The sequence below is a fragment of the Pantherophis guttatus genome, chromosome 1 (genome assembly GCF_059756535.1).
Source record: "Pantherophis guttatus breed Tessera chromosome 1, ASM5975653v1, whole genome shotgun sequence".
In the NCBI taxonomy this organism is placed as follows: Eukaryota; Metazoa; Chordata; class Lepidosauria; order Squamata; family Colubridae; genus Pantherophis; species Pantherophis guttatus.
This window is the reverse complement of record NC_142063.1, coordinates 337,139,162-337,157,168: the sequence shown is the minus strand read 5'-3', so window position 1 is coordinate 337,157,168 and position 18,007 is coordinate 337,139,162. Positions and strand designations below refer to the sequence as shown.

Sequence of the window (18,007 nt, the reverse complement as noted above, 5' to 3'; positions counted from 1 at the left end):
GGAGAAGGAGCTAAATTCAGCCGTCAGTAATTTAACAAATGAATTATATGTCAGATGTCTTTATCAACATTGCAGAGTCACAAACATTTCTCATTTCTGGTAATCTAAAGTGGTGATTCATAAGCTTTCATGTTTCCGAGAGCTCATTTTACACGATCTGAATTGTGTTGGAATAATTGATGCCAATTCCCAGAGAGACTGATGGATGACTATTACGTTCACAAAGGCTGCAACTGTTGGAATCACAATTTTGAATTTGAACTAAACGTCCTTGCTTTAGAGTTCAGTATTATGGGTCCTTCCTTGTACACAACTGATTACGCTCACACATTAAACACAACCATATCAATTAAAGAAGGGATACACTTCCATTTTCACAAATGCAGCTTGGCAAGTGTTAACTTGGCTTACGTTTTTAATGGTTTGCTGTGCTGTGTGAGAGCCTTGGTACTCTCTGAGTTTGTTTCCTTGCAGACGTTTCATTACCCAGCTAGGTAACATCATCAGTGCTGATATCTGCAAGAACCATCTTCAAGAAAACAATCAAGTTCAGAGAGCACCAAGGGCCCCTCAGTTCAACCCTGAACTACAAATATTCTGTGTTCTGTGTAAATTCCAGCACTTTTCCTTAATTTGTCATTTATTTTAATGTATGCCGATTAGTATACATTCAAAGTGACAATAAAGTTATTTTAAGTTCTAAGTTTCTTGTCTAAAATAGCATAGACTTTCCTGTTCGAAAGGGGGTTGGACTAGATTGGGGTCTCCAACCTTGGCAACTTTACGCCTGGAGGACTTCAACTCCCAGAATTGGCTGGGGAATTCTGGGAGTTGAAATCCTCCAGACTTAAAAGTTGCCAAGGTTGGAGATCCCCGGACTCCAAGGTCCCTTCCAACTCGGTTATTTAAATATGTGTTTTTGCTACAAGAGACTATGGCTCACTGGCCCTGTATTCTGTTTTTTTTTTTTCTGCCAGGAATGGTAGAAATTTGCCTTCTCCACATGCTGAAGCGTCGGGCATCCGGCTTCTTGCGGACGGACAAGATCGCTGCACTTTTCACCAAGGTTGGCAAGACGTATGACGTGGCCAGTGAGATATGCAGGAAAGTGCAGGAGTTGCTGCAACAAGCTGAAGGCAGGTGAGGGTGACGTTCATTTTTTGTGTGTGTTTCCTAGTGGCCAGTCAGATGCCTCAGGCTACTCAACATTAGGAGATGGAACATCCCATTCTTCGGTGGCACAACTGGAAGAGATAATTGTGCATCTTGCATTCTGCAGCCACCATGATTATTTTTAATGATTCCAGGATCAGAGCATAGTGGATAGGGCCCATCATGCTTCTTTGGTATAAGAGAATATAATAGAATAACAGAGTTGGAAGGGACCTTGGAGGTCTTCTAGTCCAACCCACCTGCTCAGACAGGAAACCTTATACCATTTCAGACAAATGGTTATCCTGTCTCTTCTTAAAAATGTCTGGTATTGGAACACCCACAACTTCTAGAGGCAAGTTGTTCCACTGATTAATTGTTCTCACTGTCAAGACATTTTTCCTTAGTTCTAGGTTGGTTCTGTCCTTGATTGATTTTATCCAGGCCATAGCCTCTTTGTCCCAGTGCCCTGGTATCTAACCAAGTAGGATTAGAGAAATGAAAGATTGTTCTCCTGGCATTGTGAGATTCCTGGGAAAGGCACAGTTAGGGAAGAGAAAATCATCTGACCACTATTAATGCAATACGAGTAGTCCTCGACATACGACCTTCATGGAGCCTGTCCATTAGGGTTATACATTGTAGCGATCACAAAATTATGCCTTTTTTTTTTTTTTGCAGCAATTGTTAGTTAAACATTGTGGTCATTAATCAAACACTACAGACATTAAGCAAACCAAAACCAACCCCACAATTTTGCCAAAAACAGGAAGGAAGTGCTGGTTTTTGGCGAAATCATTTTAAGACCCAGTCATGTGACCACAGACACGGGAAACTGCTGTAAATGCGGCTATTTTGCTGAGTGCCCGAAATTCAGTCATGTGACCATGGAGAGGGTCTTACTATCAGAATTTAGGTAGTAAGTCTCCTTTTTCAAATCAGTCATAACTTCGAACAGTTGTTAAGCAACTGGTGATAAGTCAAGGACTACCTGTGTAATGCTGCCCAGTTGTTTTCTCTTTCTACTGTGCCTCCTAAAGCTCATGGTAGGCCTTCATGTTTGAGTTAATCTTCTCTCTATATCTTCCAGAGATTTAGAATCAACCTTGGACACAAAGTAGATTTCTAATCTCTCTTAATTTTGCTCTGAGGGAGATGGCCAGTTTCCAAATTTGGTAATTAAATAAATACATTTAGCCCAAACTGGTTTCTAACACAAATAATGTGTCGTTCACCACTTTCCATAAGCCACACCAAGTCCTTTAGTTGTGTACGTGTGAGGTTGGAAAAGATTGCTCTGGATGTATGTTTTTCAAAGTTGGCAGCTTTCCTTTTCTCCCCAATTTAGCAAAATAAAAAATAAAAAAATCCCTTGGGGATCATGTTGACTTTATTCACTTCTGTGTCTCTTAAGTTGAGATCCCAAGTTATATCTGTGCACATTCAACCCACAAAGAGCTTCAAAAGAGAACTTGTCCCTTTCTTCTTTTCCTTTGCAGATCATCTGTAAGCAACGGGGAGAATGTAGGCAGGTGGTTCGGCTTTCCGACTGTGTTTCCATCTCTGTTCAGGTCACTAGTTTATATTAAGTGAGAAATTCAGATGTAGTAGAGAAAAATAAGATCCCCTTTTCCTCTTTTTGACTGGGTAATTCGAAGAGGGAGAAAATGATTTCCCAGGCATTTTCTTTTTGTTTTCCTGTTCCCCCCAAATTTCCATTTTTAACTACCATACTTTGCCAATGGCCATTTGGGTGATCAGGAAATACTTTGGAAAAATATGGACCCCCCCCCCCTTAGTGACATTTCAGCATTTAAGCAGCTGATCGAGTTGGCTGCGAAAGGAGTTGGTTGAACTGGCAAGCAACGTCACTGCCTTTGCCAATGAAACCGCTAGATTTTTTGGCTGCTCTTCCCTCTTAAACTCAGTTTTCCAACATTTTGCGGCTGGATTTTACATAGCAATTGCCAAAGATGGAGACGATTCATGATGAAGAGAGACAAAATAAAACATTTACTTAGGCTGCCCTACCTCGCAGATTTTCTTCTGGAAGACAGGCATAATTGGAGCCACAGAGGCAACCTCTCATTATATATGGTGCAAAAGAGAATTGCATATTTCCTTGTGTGTCTTCAATATATATATATCTCCTGAGTCTTTGAATTGATATTGCAACCAAGCAGCAAAAAAGTCTTTGAGAAGGTGCAAAAATATGCAATATAACCCTGAGATGTAAAAAAAAAAAAAAAATCAGCATCATGAAGGACTAGAAACTTGTGTGCCATCTTAACCCCATAAAAGAATCAGAGACTGAAGTCAATTTTCATAGCCAGCCTGGCATTCATATATAACTTGCTTGCAGGGGAATATACCAGCCAAGTGAAATAGTACTAAATGGTCATGAAATGCTTTACAGGTAGTCCTCGACTTACAATCATTTGTTCAGCGACCATTTGTGGCAACTTGAAAGCTTTGCAAGTTGACACTATATCTAAATCACTATATTTCCTTTGAAGTTTGGATCATGGCTCATGAATTAATTAGGGCATCTTTCGGAAACTTGACAATTTGAAGTTACAAAAGCATTGGGGAAAAAAATTATTTACAACTGGTCCTTGCACTTAATGACTGTCGCTGCATCTCCATATCCACATGAACAAAATTGGGGTTCTTGGCAACCAACATGTATGTACAAGAAGTTGCAGCATCCTGAGGTCATGTGATTGCCATCTGAGACTTTTCCAGCCAGTTTCCAATAAACAAAAGGCAATGGGGGGGGGGAGACAGATTTGATTAATGATAGTGTGATTCACTTAACAACTATGTCAAAAAGGCTCATAAAAATGGACATGACTCACTTAACAACCACCTTGCTTAGCAATGGAAATTCTTGTCCAATTGTAGTCGTAAGCTGAGGACTACCTGTATGTTTTGAAAAGTCTCTTTAATGCTAGTTTCAGAGAGTTTCTTCCCTTCCTCTTTCCCAACCCCTTCAAACTGGCTAATTCTTATAAGCAACCTTTTTGTCTTTTCCCATCATGATATTAAAACCTCTCGAAGCATCCCAGGAACTTTCGTGTGTCCAAATGGCCCTAAGCCAAGAAAACAAACCATGACAGCAACAACCAGCAGAGAGTTTGTTAAGTTATTGCCTCTGCTCACTTTCAGCTAGCAAAGGGGTTAACCACACAGGAATGAAGTCTGCTCAGTGGATGTTATTTAGCAGATGCAACATTATTCCAGGAGTTTTATTTATTTATATTCCGCCTTTACAATTATTTATCCATAACTCAAGGCACCAAACACATCCTCCTCCAATCTTCTGCATAACGCAGAACCCTGTGAGATGGGTTCAGCTCTGAGAGAGGGAATGAGCCGAAGTCACCCAGTCGGCTTTCACGCCTAGCATGGGACTAGAACTCACGGTTTCTTGATGATTGGCTTAAAGTCAGCCAGTCGACTTTCATGCCTAGGGCAGGACTAGAACTCACAGTTTCCTGGTGATTCACTCAAAGTCACCCAGTTGGCTTTCATGCCTAGGTGGGACTAGAACTCACAGTTTCCTGGTGATTCACTCAAAGTCACCCAGTCGACTTTCATGCCTAGGCGGGACTAGAACTCACAGTTTTCTGATGATTGGCTCAGAATCATCCAGTCGGCTTTCATGCCAAGACAGAATTAGAACTTTCCTGGTGATTGGCCCAAAATAATTAAGCTGCTTTCATGCTCAGGGTGGGACTAGAACTCACAGTTTCCTGGTGATTTGCTCAAAGTCACCCAGTCGGCTTTCATGCCTAGGTGGGACTAGAACTCACAGTTTTCTGATGATTGGCTCAGAATCATCCAGTCGGCTTTCATGCCAAGACAGAATTAGAACTTTCCTGGTGATTGGCCCAAAATAATCAAGCTGCTTTCATGCTCAGGGTGGGACTAGAACTCACAGTTTCCTGGTGATTTGCTCAAAGTCACCCAGTCGGCTTTCATGCCTAGGTGGGACTAGAACTCACAGTTTTCTGATGATTGGCTCAGAATCATCCAGTCGGCTTTCATGCCAAGACAGAATTAGAACTTTCCTGGTGATTGGCCCAAAATAATCAAGCTGCTTTCATGCTCAGGGTGGGACTAGAATTCATAGTTTCCTGGTGATTGGCTTAAAATCATCTAGCCGGCTTTCATGCCTAGGGTGGGATGGTCTCCTGAAGTCTGCACATCTTAAAGTTGCTAAGGTTGAGAAACACTGTTCTAGGTAGTTAATAATACCATGGGAAATTCAAATGAAATAGAAATCAATAATATTGGAGCCTCCTTTGTGGTGATTGAGACTGGGGCATCAGTGCTCTGCCAATGTACGTCTTGCAAATACAACCTTTGATGTGGATTCTGCTTTTTTTTCTCTACCCCCCAAAACAGAAAATACCAGCCGGCTGGCCAAGAATCCCTGAAGAGACAAGCTTCAACCACAAACAAACCCTCTTCTTTATCCCCGCAAGCCATTAAGCACATCTGGGTGCGCACCGCCCTGATCGAGAGGGTGCTTGATAAAATTGTGCAATACCTTGTGGATAACAATAGGTAAGAAGAGTGCCAAGGTTTGCTTGGGTTATTATTTTTTGTTGTTCATTTTGTTCAAGGGAGGGTATATGCAGTCCACTTTTCAGAGCGCTGAGTTGTGGATGTTAACATTAGGGCATGTCCCTGCGTACAAGGTTTTTACATACTTCCATCCTGCTTTTGGGTGGTGTGGGGAGATTCTCTATTTTTGCAGAGTGTTATTGTCCTATATGGTGTTTTTACTTATATTGCTCACTAGGAGGCAGTATGTGACTAATTTCCTCCTATATTGGGACTCATCAGACATACAGGTAATAGCAATAGCACTCAGACTTACCGTATTTTTCGGAGTATAAGACGCACCGGAGTATAAGACATAGCTTAGTTTTTGGGGAGGAAAATAGGGGGGAGAAAATCTGCCTACCAGGTATTCATCTGGCTAGCATCCTTAGTCTGGTCAGCTTCACCACATTAGTTTGCTGTTTTTTATTTACTGCTTGGGGATAAAAAACAACTTCTAAAGCACAACTGATCTTTGGAGAGAGAAGCAATGAGAAAAGCAGGCAAACCACGGAGATTGCTTCACTCGCTAGCGCCTTGTTAGGGCTGAAAAAAAACTTTGAGTCGGAGGCAAAGCGTTTCACTGTTAGCACCTCCTTAGGGCTGAAAAAAAGCTTCGAAAAAGCTACATTCGGAGTATAAAACGCACCCAAATTTTCAGCCTCTTTTAGGAGGGAAAAACGTGTGTCTTATACTCTGAAAAATATGGTATATACCACTTCACAGTGCTTTACAGCCCTCCCTAAGCGGTTTACAGAGTCAACGTCTTGCCCCCAACAACCTGGGTCCTTGTTTTACTGACCTCGGAAGGATGGGAGGCTGAGCCAACCTTGAGCTGGTCAGGATTGAAGGCATTGAACTCTTGACAGTCGGCAGAATTAGCCTGCTATAGCAGTAACACTCAGACTTATATACCACTTCATAGTGCTTTACAGCCCTCTCTAAGCGGTTTACAGAGTCAGCATATTGCCCCCAAACAATCTGGGATCCTCGACTTACCACCATAACTGAGCCTGGAATTATGGTCGCAAATTGTTAAACAGGTCACCATGTGACTGGACCCGATTTTATGACCTTTTCTGCAGCACTGTGGTCATTAAGCAAACACAGCGGTCATTGAAACAATGACTTTATTCAGTCACGTTTTTTGCCAGAAACTGAAAGTAAACACCGGAAACTGGCCCAAAACACCAAAAATTGTAGTCACACGACGTTGGGACAAGAGTTATAAACACCAGCCTGTTGCCAAATATCCAAAATGAAATCACACAACGGCGGGTTATAATGCATGCAGCCGTTGGAACTCCAGAACTGGATCATAAATACAGGTAGTCCTCGACTTATGACCACAATTGAGCCAAATTTATATTGCTAAGTGGAAACATTTAATTGAATTTTGCCCCATTTTACCACGTTTCTTGCCACAATTGTTAAATGAATCACTGCAGTTGTTAAGTTAGAAATAACATTGTTAAGTGAATCTGGCTTCCCCATTGACTTTGCTTGTCAGAAAGTCGCAAAAGGGGATCACAGGACCCTGGGAAACCTACAACCGTCATAAATGTGAATCAGTTGCCAAGCATTTGAATTTTGATCACCTGGTCTTGGGGATGTTGCAATAGTCATATGTGTGAAAAATGGTCATAAGTCACCCTTTTCAGTGCTGTTGTAACTTGAATGGTCACTAAATGAACTGTTGTAAGTTGAGGACCGCCTGTACCTTTTGAGGGATTCATCATAACTTTGAACAAGTCCCTAAGTGATTGGTTGTGAAGTGAGGACTACCTATAGCAAGGGAGGAAAGGGATCTTTGTCAATCCATAGCAGTCCCCATGGACCTAGGTTTGATTTCTGTCTAAGGAGGTCTGAACAGGTAATTCCTGAATTTTCTTGGAAATGGGTGGGATTGTTCACTTCAACAGACCTGATTGCAGATGCTGATGGACAAAGCCAGGACTTGGATCTCTCGCCCCATCTATAGGTGAAACAGTGCTACTTCTCTCCTTTAAGATCGCATGTCTTCCTAAGAACACAGGAAATCATCTTTTTTAAGGACTTGGAGGTTAGACTGAGATGTTGTGCTAAGAATTCATTTGGCATGCTTTATATATGAAGCCAAAGGGACGATGTGGCTCAGTGGCTAAGACACTCTGCTTGTCGATCGAAAGGTTGGCAGTTCAGTGGTTCAAATCCCTAGTGCCGCATAACGGGGTGAGCTCCCGTTACTTGTCCCAGCTTCTGCCAACCTAGCAGTTCAAAAGCACGTAAAAAATGCAAGTAGAAAAATAGGGACCATCTTTGGTGGGAAGGTAACAGCGTTCCATGCGCCTTTGGCGTTTAGTCATGCTGGCGATATGACCACGGAGACATCTTCGGACAGCGTTGGCTCTTCGGCTTTGAAACAGAGATGAGCACCACCCTCTAGAGTTGGGAACGACTAGCACATATGTGCGAAGGGAACCTTTACCTTTATATATGAAGCCAGCCATAGTGGTACATTATGGGTTCAAAAAAAGTAGGGACTGTGAGAGTCCAGCTGAAATTTGTTCATCTAACTTCTGCCCTGCAATGAAGATGATTAAGTGGCCGGAGGCTAAAACATATGAAGAACCATTGCAGGAACTGGGAATGTCTAGTGAAAAGAAGGACTAGGGGAGACATGATAGCAGTGTTCCAATATCTCAGGGGCTGCCCCAAAGAAGAGGGAGTCAAGCTATTCTCCAAAGCGCCTGACGGAAGGACAAGAAGCAATGGACGGAAACTAGTCAAGGAGAGACCCAATCTAGTCCTAAGGAGAAATCTCCTGATAGTTAGAACAATTAGCCAATAGAACAGCTTGCCTTCAGAAGTTATGGGTGCTCCATCACTGGAAGTTTTTAAGAAAAGATTGGAGAGCCATTTATCCGGAATGATATAGAGCAGGGGTGTCAAACTCAAGGCCCGGGGGCCAGATCCGGCCCGCAGGGTACTTAGATCTGGGCCGCGGGGCCACCCTGGAAACAGCAAAGGACCGGCCTGTGGTGCTTCTGCCAGTGAAAACAGGTTCCCGAGCTCCATTTTCAGCTGCCACGGTCTCCCGCAACCCTCTGCCAGTGAAAACGGAGCTCGGGAGGCTCACATCCTGAGCTCTGTTTTCACTGGCAGGGGGTTGTGGGAGGTTGTGGCAGCTGAAAATGGAGCTTGGGAGCCTGTTTTCGCTGGCAGAGCACTGGGGCCACTACAGCCCCCCCCCCCAACAGGAGTGACGTCGAGCTGGCCATGCCCCCCCTGTCCCACCCCCCCGAGGTCAAACACAAGCCTGATGCGGCCCTCAATGAAATCGAGTTTGACACCCCTGATATTCTGTTAGGTATTCTGTTAGGGCAGGGTGTTGGACTACAAGATCTCCAAGGTCCTTCCCAGCTCTGTTATTCTGTTATCGTCTTGTCACCAGCTGAAGCTTTTCACAGACTCAAGATGTTCCCACCACTTGCTCTGTGGTTAAGGAATAGCTCTTTCCATCCCTTTGATTCCTTTAGCCTCGGTGGTTTGCTATCCCCTTAGCTACTATTTTATTTATTTTCTGTTGTACTTTTTTATTGCATTTATACCGGAGTTCAAAGCAGCATCTGTAAGGGGGGAATTCTGGGAGTTGAAGACCTTTTTCAAGTTGCTGAGATTTAAAACGCTGGTTTAGAAACTTTAGATTTAGGAGAAGATTGAAGATCTGCATACATCACTAAGCAACATTTTTATGATATGATGATGTTATCCATTCAGTCCTGTTCCACTCTTGGTGATTCTAGAGTCAGGTCTCTCCACATCTTTTGATCTTTTATCTCAAAGTCTGCTTAGAAAGCTGAGTTCAATTTTTGATGGCAGTTGATCATCAGGTGTAAAAATAGAGAAAAGATCCTCGTAAGAGGAAAACTTTGACTGCATCTAAACTTAAGTGAGCATGTAGGTTGAAGAGGTTTTGATCTCCCATTGAACCTTTCCAGATGTTCCCTTTGCCACAACATTTCCAGATGTTCCTTTTCACACACATGCACATGGGAAATAAAATAAAAGAGGGAACAAGCCAGAATTATGGTCATTTTAACTTCTGTTCCATTCAAAATTTTGCCTTAAAATATTACCTCTACAAAATATATTGTGTTCATATTTTTCCTTTCTTTGTTTGAATTGATTGTGGGGATTGGTTTCTTCTAGCAAATATTATGAAAGAGAGGCATTATTGGCAGATCCAGTATTTGGACCCATCTTGGCCTGTCTTCTAGGTAAGTATCTTTCCTAAATGTTACTTCTATGCAATTTTGAAGAACTTGGTTCCCCATGTTGTTTTCCAAAGTTGTTTGCAAAAATTAAAACGTGAATCCCAAATATAATAGAGTTGCACCAAAGGAATTTGTGTTTGTCAATTGGTATGGTTAAGCTAACATTTCTAAGAGTCCCTTAAACTATTTTGTAAGATTGTGAAAGTTTCAGAATAAAAGATATTAGAAAGCTTTTGGAGAATATAAAATGGAACTGATCAAGAGAAGGATTTAGACTCCTATATTCATTCACTGTATTCATTCGCTGTTTTCATATACTTTTTCCTGGAAATCCAAAGTTTTCGTAGCGATCCTTGCAAATTTTATTTCCAACACAGATCTGTCAGATTGGACTTCAAGGTATTTTAATTGGCCCAGAGTCACCCAGTGAGCTTTGTGGTTGGATGGGATTTGAACATGAATCTCTCCAAACCAAGTCCAACACGTTAATTGTTACATTACAGGTAGTCCTTGACTTACAACCATTCGTTTAGCAACTGTTTGAAATTACAATAGCACTGAAAAAAAGTTACTTATGACCAATCTTCATACTTATGACTATTGTAGTGTTCCTATGGTCACGTGATCACAGTGTAGGTGCTTGGCAACTGGCATATATTCACAATGATTGTGGTGTCCAGGAGTCATGTGATTTCTATTTGCAACTATCCCAGCTGGCTTCTGACAAGCAAAGTCAATGGGAAAATCTGAATTCACCTAACAACTATAGGAGTCCCTTAACAATTGTGGCAACAAAGTTTGTAAAACTGGGCAACTCTTAAAAATCATTTTAGCAGTTAGAAATTCCAATCCCTACTGTAGTCGTAAATCAAGGACTACCTATACATTGTATTACACATTTAAACTACCGGCTACAGTTTCATCGTCCTCTTTTCCTCCCCCAGAACTTGGGTGCTTCACGTATCCTTGGGGACAGTTCAGAGAAACATCTGGATTTGACATTTAGAAAAAACAGACAATCAATGTCTATTGTTTTCAGCATTTGGGTTTGAACCTAAATGCATCACTCCACTAAGTAGAGCCTAGTTTCAAGACTTGGAGGATGAATGCAGAATCTGGGGATGGAATTATAGACCTGTGACTTGAAAATCAGCCAGCTTTCCCCCAGCCTCATGCCCAGGGGGAGATAAAATCAGCTAGTATAGAATTTCAGACATTTTGTAGTTTTTATGTATGCCTCGCTTCCCAGCTGTTCACTGCTTTTACTATCCTGCTGCTGAACAAATTCATAGCTAGTGTTCAATCAATATTTTTATTTGAAAAGATATGGGGGGGCATTTTGTTGTTGGCAGGATTCAGGATTGATCTAGTAGGGACCAAGATGGCCTTCCCTCTTCTTCCAGATACACAAGCAGTTCATTTTTGAAACAAAGTGGCTGCTGTAAGAGACACAGGCCTGACCACCAAATATTTTGCTGAAATTTCCAGATCTAGTATTGAAACTTCTTCTTTGATCTAATAACAGGGCCAACTTGACCTTCCAACTCGGGAGGGAGACAAAATCTATTTATCATTTAAATCAGCCTCTCTCCGTCTGTTCTGACCTAGGCTTCCTTATAAGGAAAGTATACAACACTATCTTAGTCCTGCCAAACCTCTTTAATTCATAGGGCTGTGAATTATTGTCATTCCCAGTCCGAAAGGCTTCTCAGTCTTTCAGGGAAGTGTTTACAAACACCCACCTTATCTCCCTTGGAATGCTGCCAGAGAACTAATTGCCACACGCAGGGCAAGACCAAACTTAGCACAGAGTCAAACAGAACTTTTCCAAAGCTTTTACTGACCAGATGAACTTCCTGAAAAAAGCTCACGTCCCGTTCGCTTCTCTTTTATGTCTTATGGGAGGGGCCAATCATCTCCATGCCTTAATCCCAAATCAACCCCGTTTTCTTAATTGTTCCTGTCTTCTGGCAGCTCTGCGCATGCGCACACTGGGAACAGGCTCCTGCTGTTCTTCTGCCTCACTGATGTCAGACTGTGGAGGCTCCGGAGGCAGCAAAAAACTACCAGATGGCCTTGGCCCCCTCTCTGTCTCCGATGCAGAGCCCTCGTCTGAGCCTTCCCCAGACTCCAGGACTGGCCCACATTCCTCCCCAACCTCCTCACTGTCTGAATCTGCTGCCAGCTCTGCTGGCTGTTGGTGGGCCACAACACAGTCTTAGCAACTTTAAGATGTGCGCACTTTAACTCCTAGAATTCCCGGGCCAGAATTCTGGAATTTAAAGTCCTTAACTGCCATGGTTGAGAAACACTGGTTTAAACGAACGAATGTTTACTTGAGGATTGGTCAGCCAACTTCAATTGTTAAGGCCTTTTGGGGAGGAAGAGAAGCATGTGACTCCATTTTCCATTTTCTCTGTCTGGCTTTCAGTTGGGCCTTGTGCTCTGGATTACACAAAGCTGAAAACGGCTGACCACTTCTGGACAGACCCCTCAGCAGACGAATTGGTCCAGAGGCATCGGATTCATGGAACCCATAATCGTCAAGACTCTCCTTCTAAACGGCCAGCCCTAGGAGTAGGTGATTTCTTTCTCCTTTAATATCCCTCAAGTCTTTTTTAAAAGTAATTTTGGAATACTTAGCAGGGGTGGGCTGCTGGGGGTTTGCAGGGGTTCAGGAGAACCTCTAGCTAAGATTCTGTGCAGTTGAGAGAACCCCCAAATCCCACTCCTGGCTGGCCAGGAGTCCCCTTGCGGCCCATTTTGGATGCAGGTAAGTGCAGGGCATGTGCGGAGGCTCAGGGAGGGCAAAAAACGGGCCTACCGGAAGATCAGGAAGGCTGGAAATGAGCCCGTTTCTGGCCTCCACCAGAGGGCCTCCGGAGCCTGGGGAGGCAGTTTTTGCCCTCCCAGAGGCTCGAGGAAAGCCTCCGGGGAGGGGGTTTGCATGCCCCCCACAAGTTTCGTTTTTGCTGGCAGAGGGTTGCAGGAGGCTGTCACAGCTGAAAACAGAGCTTGCGAGGGCCACATGTGCCCCCCCAAGCTCTGTTTTTGCTGGCAGAGGGTTGCAGGAGGCTGTCGCAGCCAAAAACAGAGCTTGGGAGCCCGTTTTTGCTGGCAGAGCGCTCAGGCCACCACAGGCACCCCCACTCAAAGAGTGACTTTGAACTGGCCACACACCCCTGGCCACGCCAACTCCACCCCCCTGAGGTCAAACACAACCCTGATGTGACCCTCAATGAAATCAAGTTTGACACTCCTGCTGTAGAGCAAGGCATATAGTTCATACTAGACAACCTGTGTCCCATTATGTCATAAATTCTGAGATATTTCCTTACCGGGTTCCTCAGTTCCTTCAACACAGCTTCTCATATACTGACTTCACTCAAAAAGTTGAGATAACGAGAGAGATGTATCTGCCTTGAAAATAACCCCTGTTGAACTATATAGCGTAGCTAAACGTCAGCACAGGAAGTGTTTTATGACATTCCATATTACATCATAATCACCTTTATGATAATGTGTCAGCCCTGGAGCCATCTTTGAACCTCTTCAGGGTTGCCACAGGCTGCTACTTGGAATCCTGACGTAATGTTTATGTCATAAATTGTTTTATAAAATTTGCCAAATTCCAATCCATGGGAGTCATAGGTTCCAGAATTTGGACCTATTCTGTAAATTAGCACATTTGATGGTACCTTGGTTCAAAAAAATGATGCTCAGTGATGCACCATTTCACCCAGTTCGAGGTTACAGGAATCACAATTTTTGTAGTATGTTATACATCTCTTTCTCGTTGAGAAACATAAAAACTTTCTTGAGTTGACCTCAACTCAGTGGTGACATCTTGGCAACAATAGTTTAGCCATGACCTTCTTCTGGTGTAGACACCTCCTGACTTACTTACTTTTATCCAGTGGCAAATATGAAGAAGTATTTGCATCCAGTGATGTCCAACATGGAGGATCATAACAAGCAGCATGGTAATCATGGCTGTGTGACCTAAACCCTGCCCCTTTGCACATGTATGGAGTGTCAAAAAACATAAAAAGACTCGGACTATATTACAACAATTGACATCTGGTCTTTTTTATCCTCCTCATGGATGTCCCATTTTCTGGTCACACCCCAATGCACCTTTCATTCTTTTCCATAATTATAGTTAAAAGAACATACCTATGGTTCCCAATGTTTTCCAGCTTCCCCATCAATCCTGCTTTGCTTTTTTAGATCAGCCAAGATCATCTAGGCCAGGAGTATTAAAGTCTTAAATTTTAAGACTTTTAGACTTCAATTCCCCAAATTTCCCAGTCAGTCAACTCCCATGCTGGCTGGAGAATTCTGGGAATTGAAGTCCACAAGTCTTAAAGTTGCCAAGTTTGGACATTCCCGATCTAGGTTTTTGCACCTGCTGTAAATTGCCTGTTCAAACTGCCCAAAGAGCTGCTGATCCAGTTCTACAGAGGAATTATTGAGTCTGTCATCTGTCCCTCTATAACTGTCTGGTTTGGTTCTGCAACCCAACAAGACAGACACAGACTTCAGAGGATAATTAGAACTGCAGAAAAAACAATGGCTACCAACCTGCCTTCCATTGAGGACCTTATACTGCACGAGTCAAAAAGAGGGCTGTGAAAATATGTACAGATCTCTCATATCCTGGACATAAATTGTTTCAACTTCTACCCTCAAAACGATGCTATAGAGCACTGCATACCAGAACAACTAGACACAAGAACAGTTTTTTCCTGAATGCCATTACTCTGCTTAACAACTAATTCCCACAACACTGTCAAATAATTTACTAACTGTATTATTATTATTATTATTATTATTATTATTATTATTATTATTATTATTCTCTTCCTTAATAGTATCTATCTCTTCCCACTTATTACCATAACCAGGTTTCATGTATCTTTCAATTTATATTGTTTTTATTTGTTTCCTAGAACGATTTGATAGCTTATTAGTAACCTTGACTATCACTAACTGTTGTATCTTTTTATTCTTGATGAATGTATTTTATTCTCCTTATGTACACTGAGAGCATATACACCAAAGACAAATTCCTTGTGTGCCCAATAACAGTTGGCCAATAAAGAATAAAAAAGAAAGAAAGAAAGAAAGAAAGAAAGAAAGAAAGAAAGAAAGAAAGAAAGAAAGAAAGAAAGAAAGAAAGAAAGAAAGAAAGAATTATCAGAAAACACAGTATTACAGATAGACAGATAGACAGACAGACAGACGGACAGGCTTTATGTTAGAAATTGAATTGTTTGTGCAACATATTTGGAGTGGATGGGGACAATTCAGGAAATAATCAGTTGATTGATGATAAGGAAACCAAAATCTTTTGTGGAGGCCAGGAATGGAGAGGACAAACAAATTCAATTTAATTTAAAAAAAAAAGAAATTGCAGTAATAGAAGCCTTGGTGGATGTTAGCTGAATTGTGAGTAGCTTGCAAAGTTGTCCTTGGAGAGCGATTGTAGCTCAGCTTTTTCTTGTTTGTCAGTGTTGGATTCTTTTGTGCCTCAGATCAGGAAGCGTCAGTCAAGTGGAAGCACCTCAGAAGATCGCTTTGCCGCTTCGGCCAGAGATTATGTGGAGTCGTTGCATCAGAACTCGCGGACACATTTATTGTATGGGAAGAACAATGTGCTGGTTCAGCCGGTAAGTGCTTAGAGACAGAGTAGAGGTAGTCCTCACCTTACGACCACAATTGAACTGTTGTTAAATGAGACAGTTCTTAAATGAATTTTGGCCCATTTTATGACCTAGTGCCACAGTTGTTAAATGACTCACTGCAGTTGTTTACATTAGTAACATGGTTGTTAAGTGAAGCTGGCTTCCCCATTGACTTTGCTTGTCAGAAGGTCACAAAAAGGGATCATAAGACCCCGGGGCACTCACATAAATGTGAGTCAGTCGCTAAGCGTCTGAATTTTGATCACGTAACCATGGGGGTGCTGCAACGGTCGTGTGAAAAATGATCATAAGTCACTTTTTTCAAGGCCATTATAACTTTGAACAGTCATTAAACAAACTGTTGTAAGTTGAGGACTACCTGTACAGTAGGTCATATACCAGTAATCCTTGACTTACAACCACAGTTGGGATCAGAAAATTTGATAGTTTGGTTGTTAAGTGAGCTGTCGTGACTGCACCCAATTTTACATATTTTTTGCTGCAGTCGTTAAGTGAATCACTGCAGTCATTAAGCGATGTATCATATGAATGCAATTTGCAACTTCCTTGCTAGCTTCCCCATTGACTTTACTTGTCAGAAGCCATCTGGGAAGGTTGCAAATGACAATCACATTATCCTAGGACCGTGATGGCGAACCTATGGCACGCATGCCACAGGTGGCACGCGGAGCCATATTAGTGGGCACGCCAGCTCAGCTCTGGGGCGCATGCACGCGCTGGCCAGCTGATTTTCAGACCTTCTGGGCCCACCAGAAGTAGGGAAACAGGTTGTTTCCTGCCTCTGGAGGGCCTGGGGGTGGGGTGGGGAAGGCCCGTTTTTCTTTCTTACCTGGCTCCAGATCCTCTCTGTGTATCTGGGAAGGGCAAAAACAGCCTTTCCCACTCCCTTGGAGGCCCTACGGAGGCTGAAAGGGCCCATTTCCCAACTCCCGGTGGGACAGGAAGTGACGTTTTTTCCTGTCCCCAGCCTCCAGAGACTCCTAGAGAGGCTCTTAGAGACTCCTAGAGAGGCTCCTAGAGACTCCTAGAGAGGTTCTGGAGGCTGGGGACAGCAAAAAATGTCACTTCCTGTCCCACCGGGAGTCGGGAAATGGGCCCTTTCAGCCTCCGTAGGGCCTCCAAGGGAGTGGGAAAGGCTGTTTTCGCCCTTCCCAGATACACAGAGAGGATCTGGAACCAGGTAAGAAAGAAAAACGGGCCTACCAGGCCATCATGTGCCAGGAGTGGGGGGGAGGGGGTTGCGCACGCATGAGCGTGGGCACGTGCACGCGCGACCCTCCCCCACCGCCCCCTCCTGGCACGCGATGGCAAAAAGGTTAGCCATCACTGTCCTAGGACATCACAACAGTCATAAATGTGAGCGCCAAGGACCCAGATCATAATCACAGGACTGCAGGAACTCTGCAACAGTCAATAGGTCTATGCTTAAGTCATTTTTTCCAGTGCTGTCCAAGTGATGATAAATTGAGGATTACCTGTACCAATGTCTATGGAGATTCTCAATCATCCAGGTCGTGGTTGTCTCAAAGCTGCTTTTTCAAGAGGAAACTGGACTATCTTGTTTTTCTTTGAAGACGTTTCGCTTCTCATACAAGAAGCTTCTTCAGCTCTTGGCTGGATGGTAGGGAGTGGAAGGATTTACTGTATATTTCTTGTAGACAGCTGGTCATTTGCATCCTTTTAGAGAGTTAAAAAGAAAAAAGCCACTCTTTTGAAGACAGCAAAGTCCACATTTTGGACAGAGGTGGTTTATTTTACTAATGGCTAGAAAAAAGGGGTGGAGATTAAGAATGTAATTTGTATTGTTAAGTAAATTAAATACCCAGACAACACGATGTTTATTAAGCACTAAGAAATGTATTGAATAGAAAATCAATAAAATAATTTTTTAAAGCCTGTATTATTAACTTAACAACTGCAATGATTCACTTACCAACTGCAGCAAGAAAAGTCATAAAATGGGGCAAAATTCATGTAACATCTGTCTTGCTCAGCCACTGAAATTTTGGGTCCCATTGTGGTCGTAAGTCAAGGACTACCTGACCTTCAGCAAATGTCCGATATTTCTGTCTTGTTTTTTCTTATCACTTTTGGGGTTCACTTATGGAACAGAAAGATGACATGGAGGCCATTCCTGGATATCTATCGCTTCATCAGTCTTCTGATTCTTTAACTCTGAAATGGACACCAAATCAGCTCATGAATGGGAATCTGGGGGATTCAGAACTGGAGAAAAGGTAAGGGTTTGCTTGCAGTGAAATATTAAGCAAAAGATTAAAG

At 42.7% G+C, this 18,007-nt stretch overlaps 1 protein-coding gene and 1 long non-coding RNA gene across 11 annotated transcripts in view; one reads left to right on the top strand and one right to left on the bottom strand.

Annotated features, from left to right (window-relative positions):
* Positions 1–18,007, top strand: part of SGSM2 (small G protein signaling modulator 2) — a 136,057-nt gene that overhangs the window by 68,973 nt on the left and 49,077 nt on the right. For 6 of the 10 annotated variants that reach the window (XM_087889609.1, XM_087889630.1, XM_087889615.1 and 3 more), the window contains exons 3-9: positions 978–1,140; positions 2,652–2,723; positions 5,563–5,724; positions 9,955–10,022; positions 12,451–12,596; positions 15,557–15,691; positions 17,840–17,964. In XM_087889609.1, coding sequence (XP_087745735.1) covers positions 978–1,140; positions 2,652–2,723; positions 5,563–5,724; positions 9,955–10,022; positions 12,451–12,596; positions 15,557–15,691; positions 17,840–17,964 — 871 coding nt within the window. The remainder of the gene's footprint in view (positions 1–977; positions 1,141–2,651; positions 2,724–5,562; positions 5,725–9,954; positions 10,023–12,450; positions 12,597–15,556; positions 15,692–17,839; positions 17,965–18,007) is intronic. The other 4 variants (XM_087889617.1, XM_060693193.2, XM_060693194.2 and 1 more) reach the window with 1 other exon arrangement.
* LOC132712282 (uncharacterized) lies at positions 9,696–13,445 on the bottom strand. The gene is made up of 2 exons (XR_009622972.2): positions 13,358–13,445; positions 9,696–9,776 (listed from the first exon to the last, which is right to left on the bottom strand). It is a non-coding gene; the product is annotated as an uncharacterized LOC132712282 (long non-coding RNA).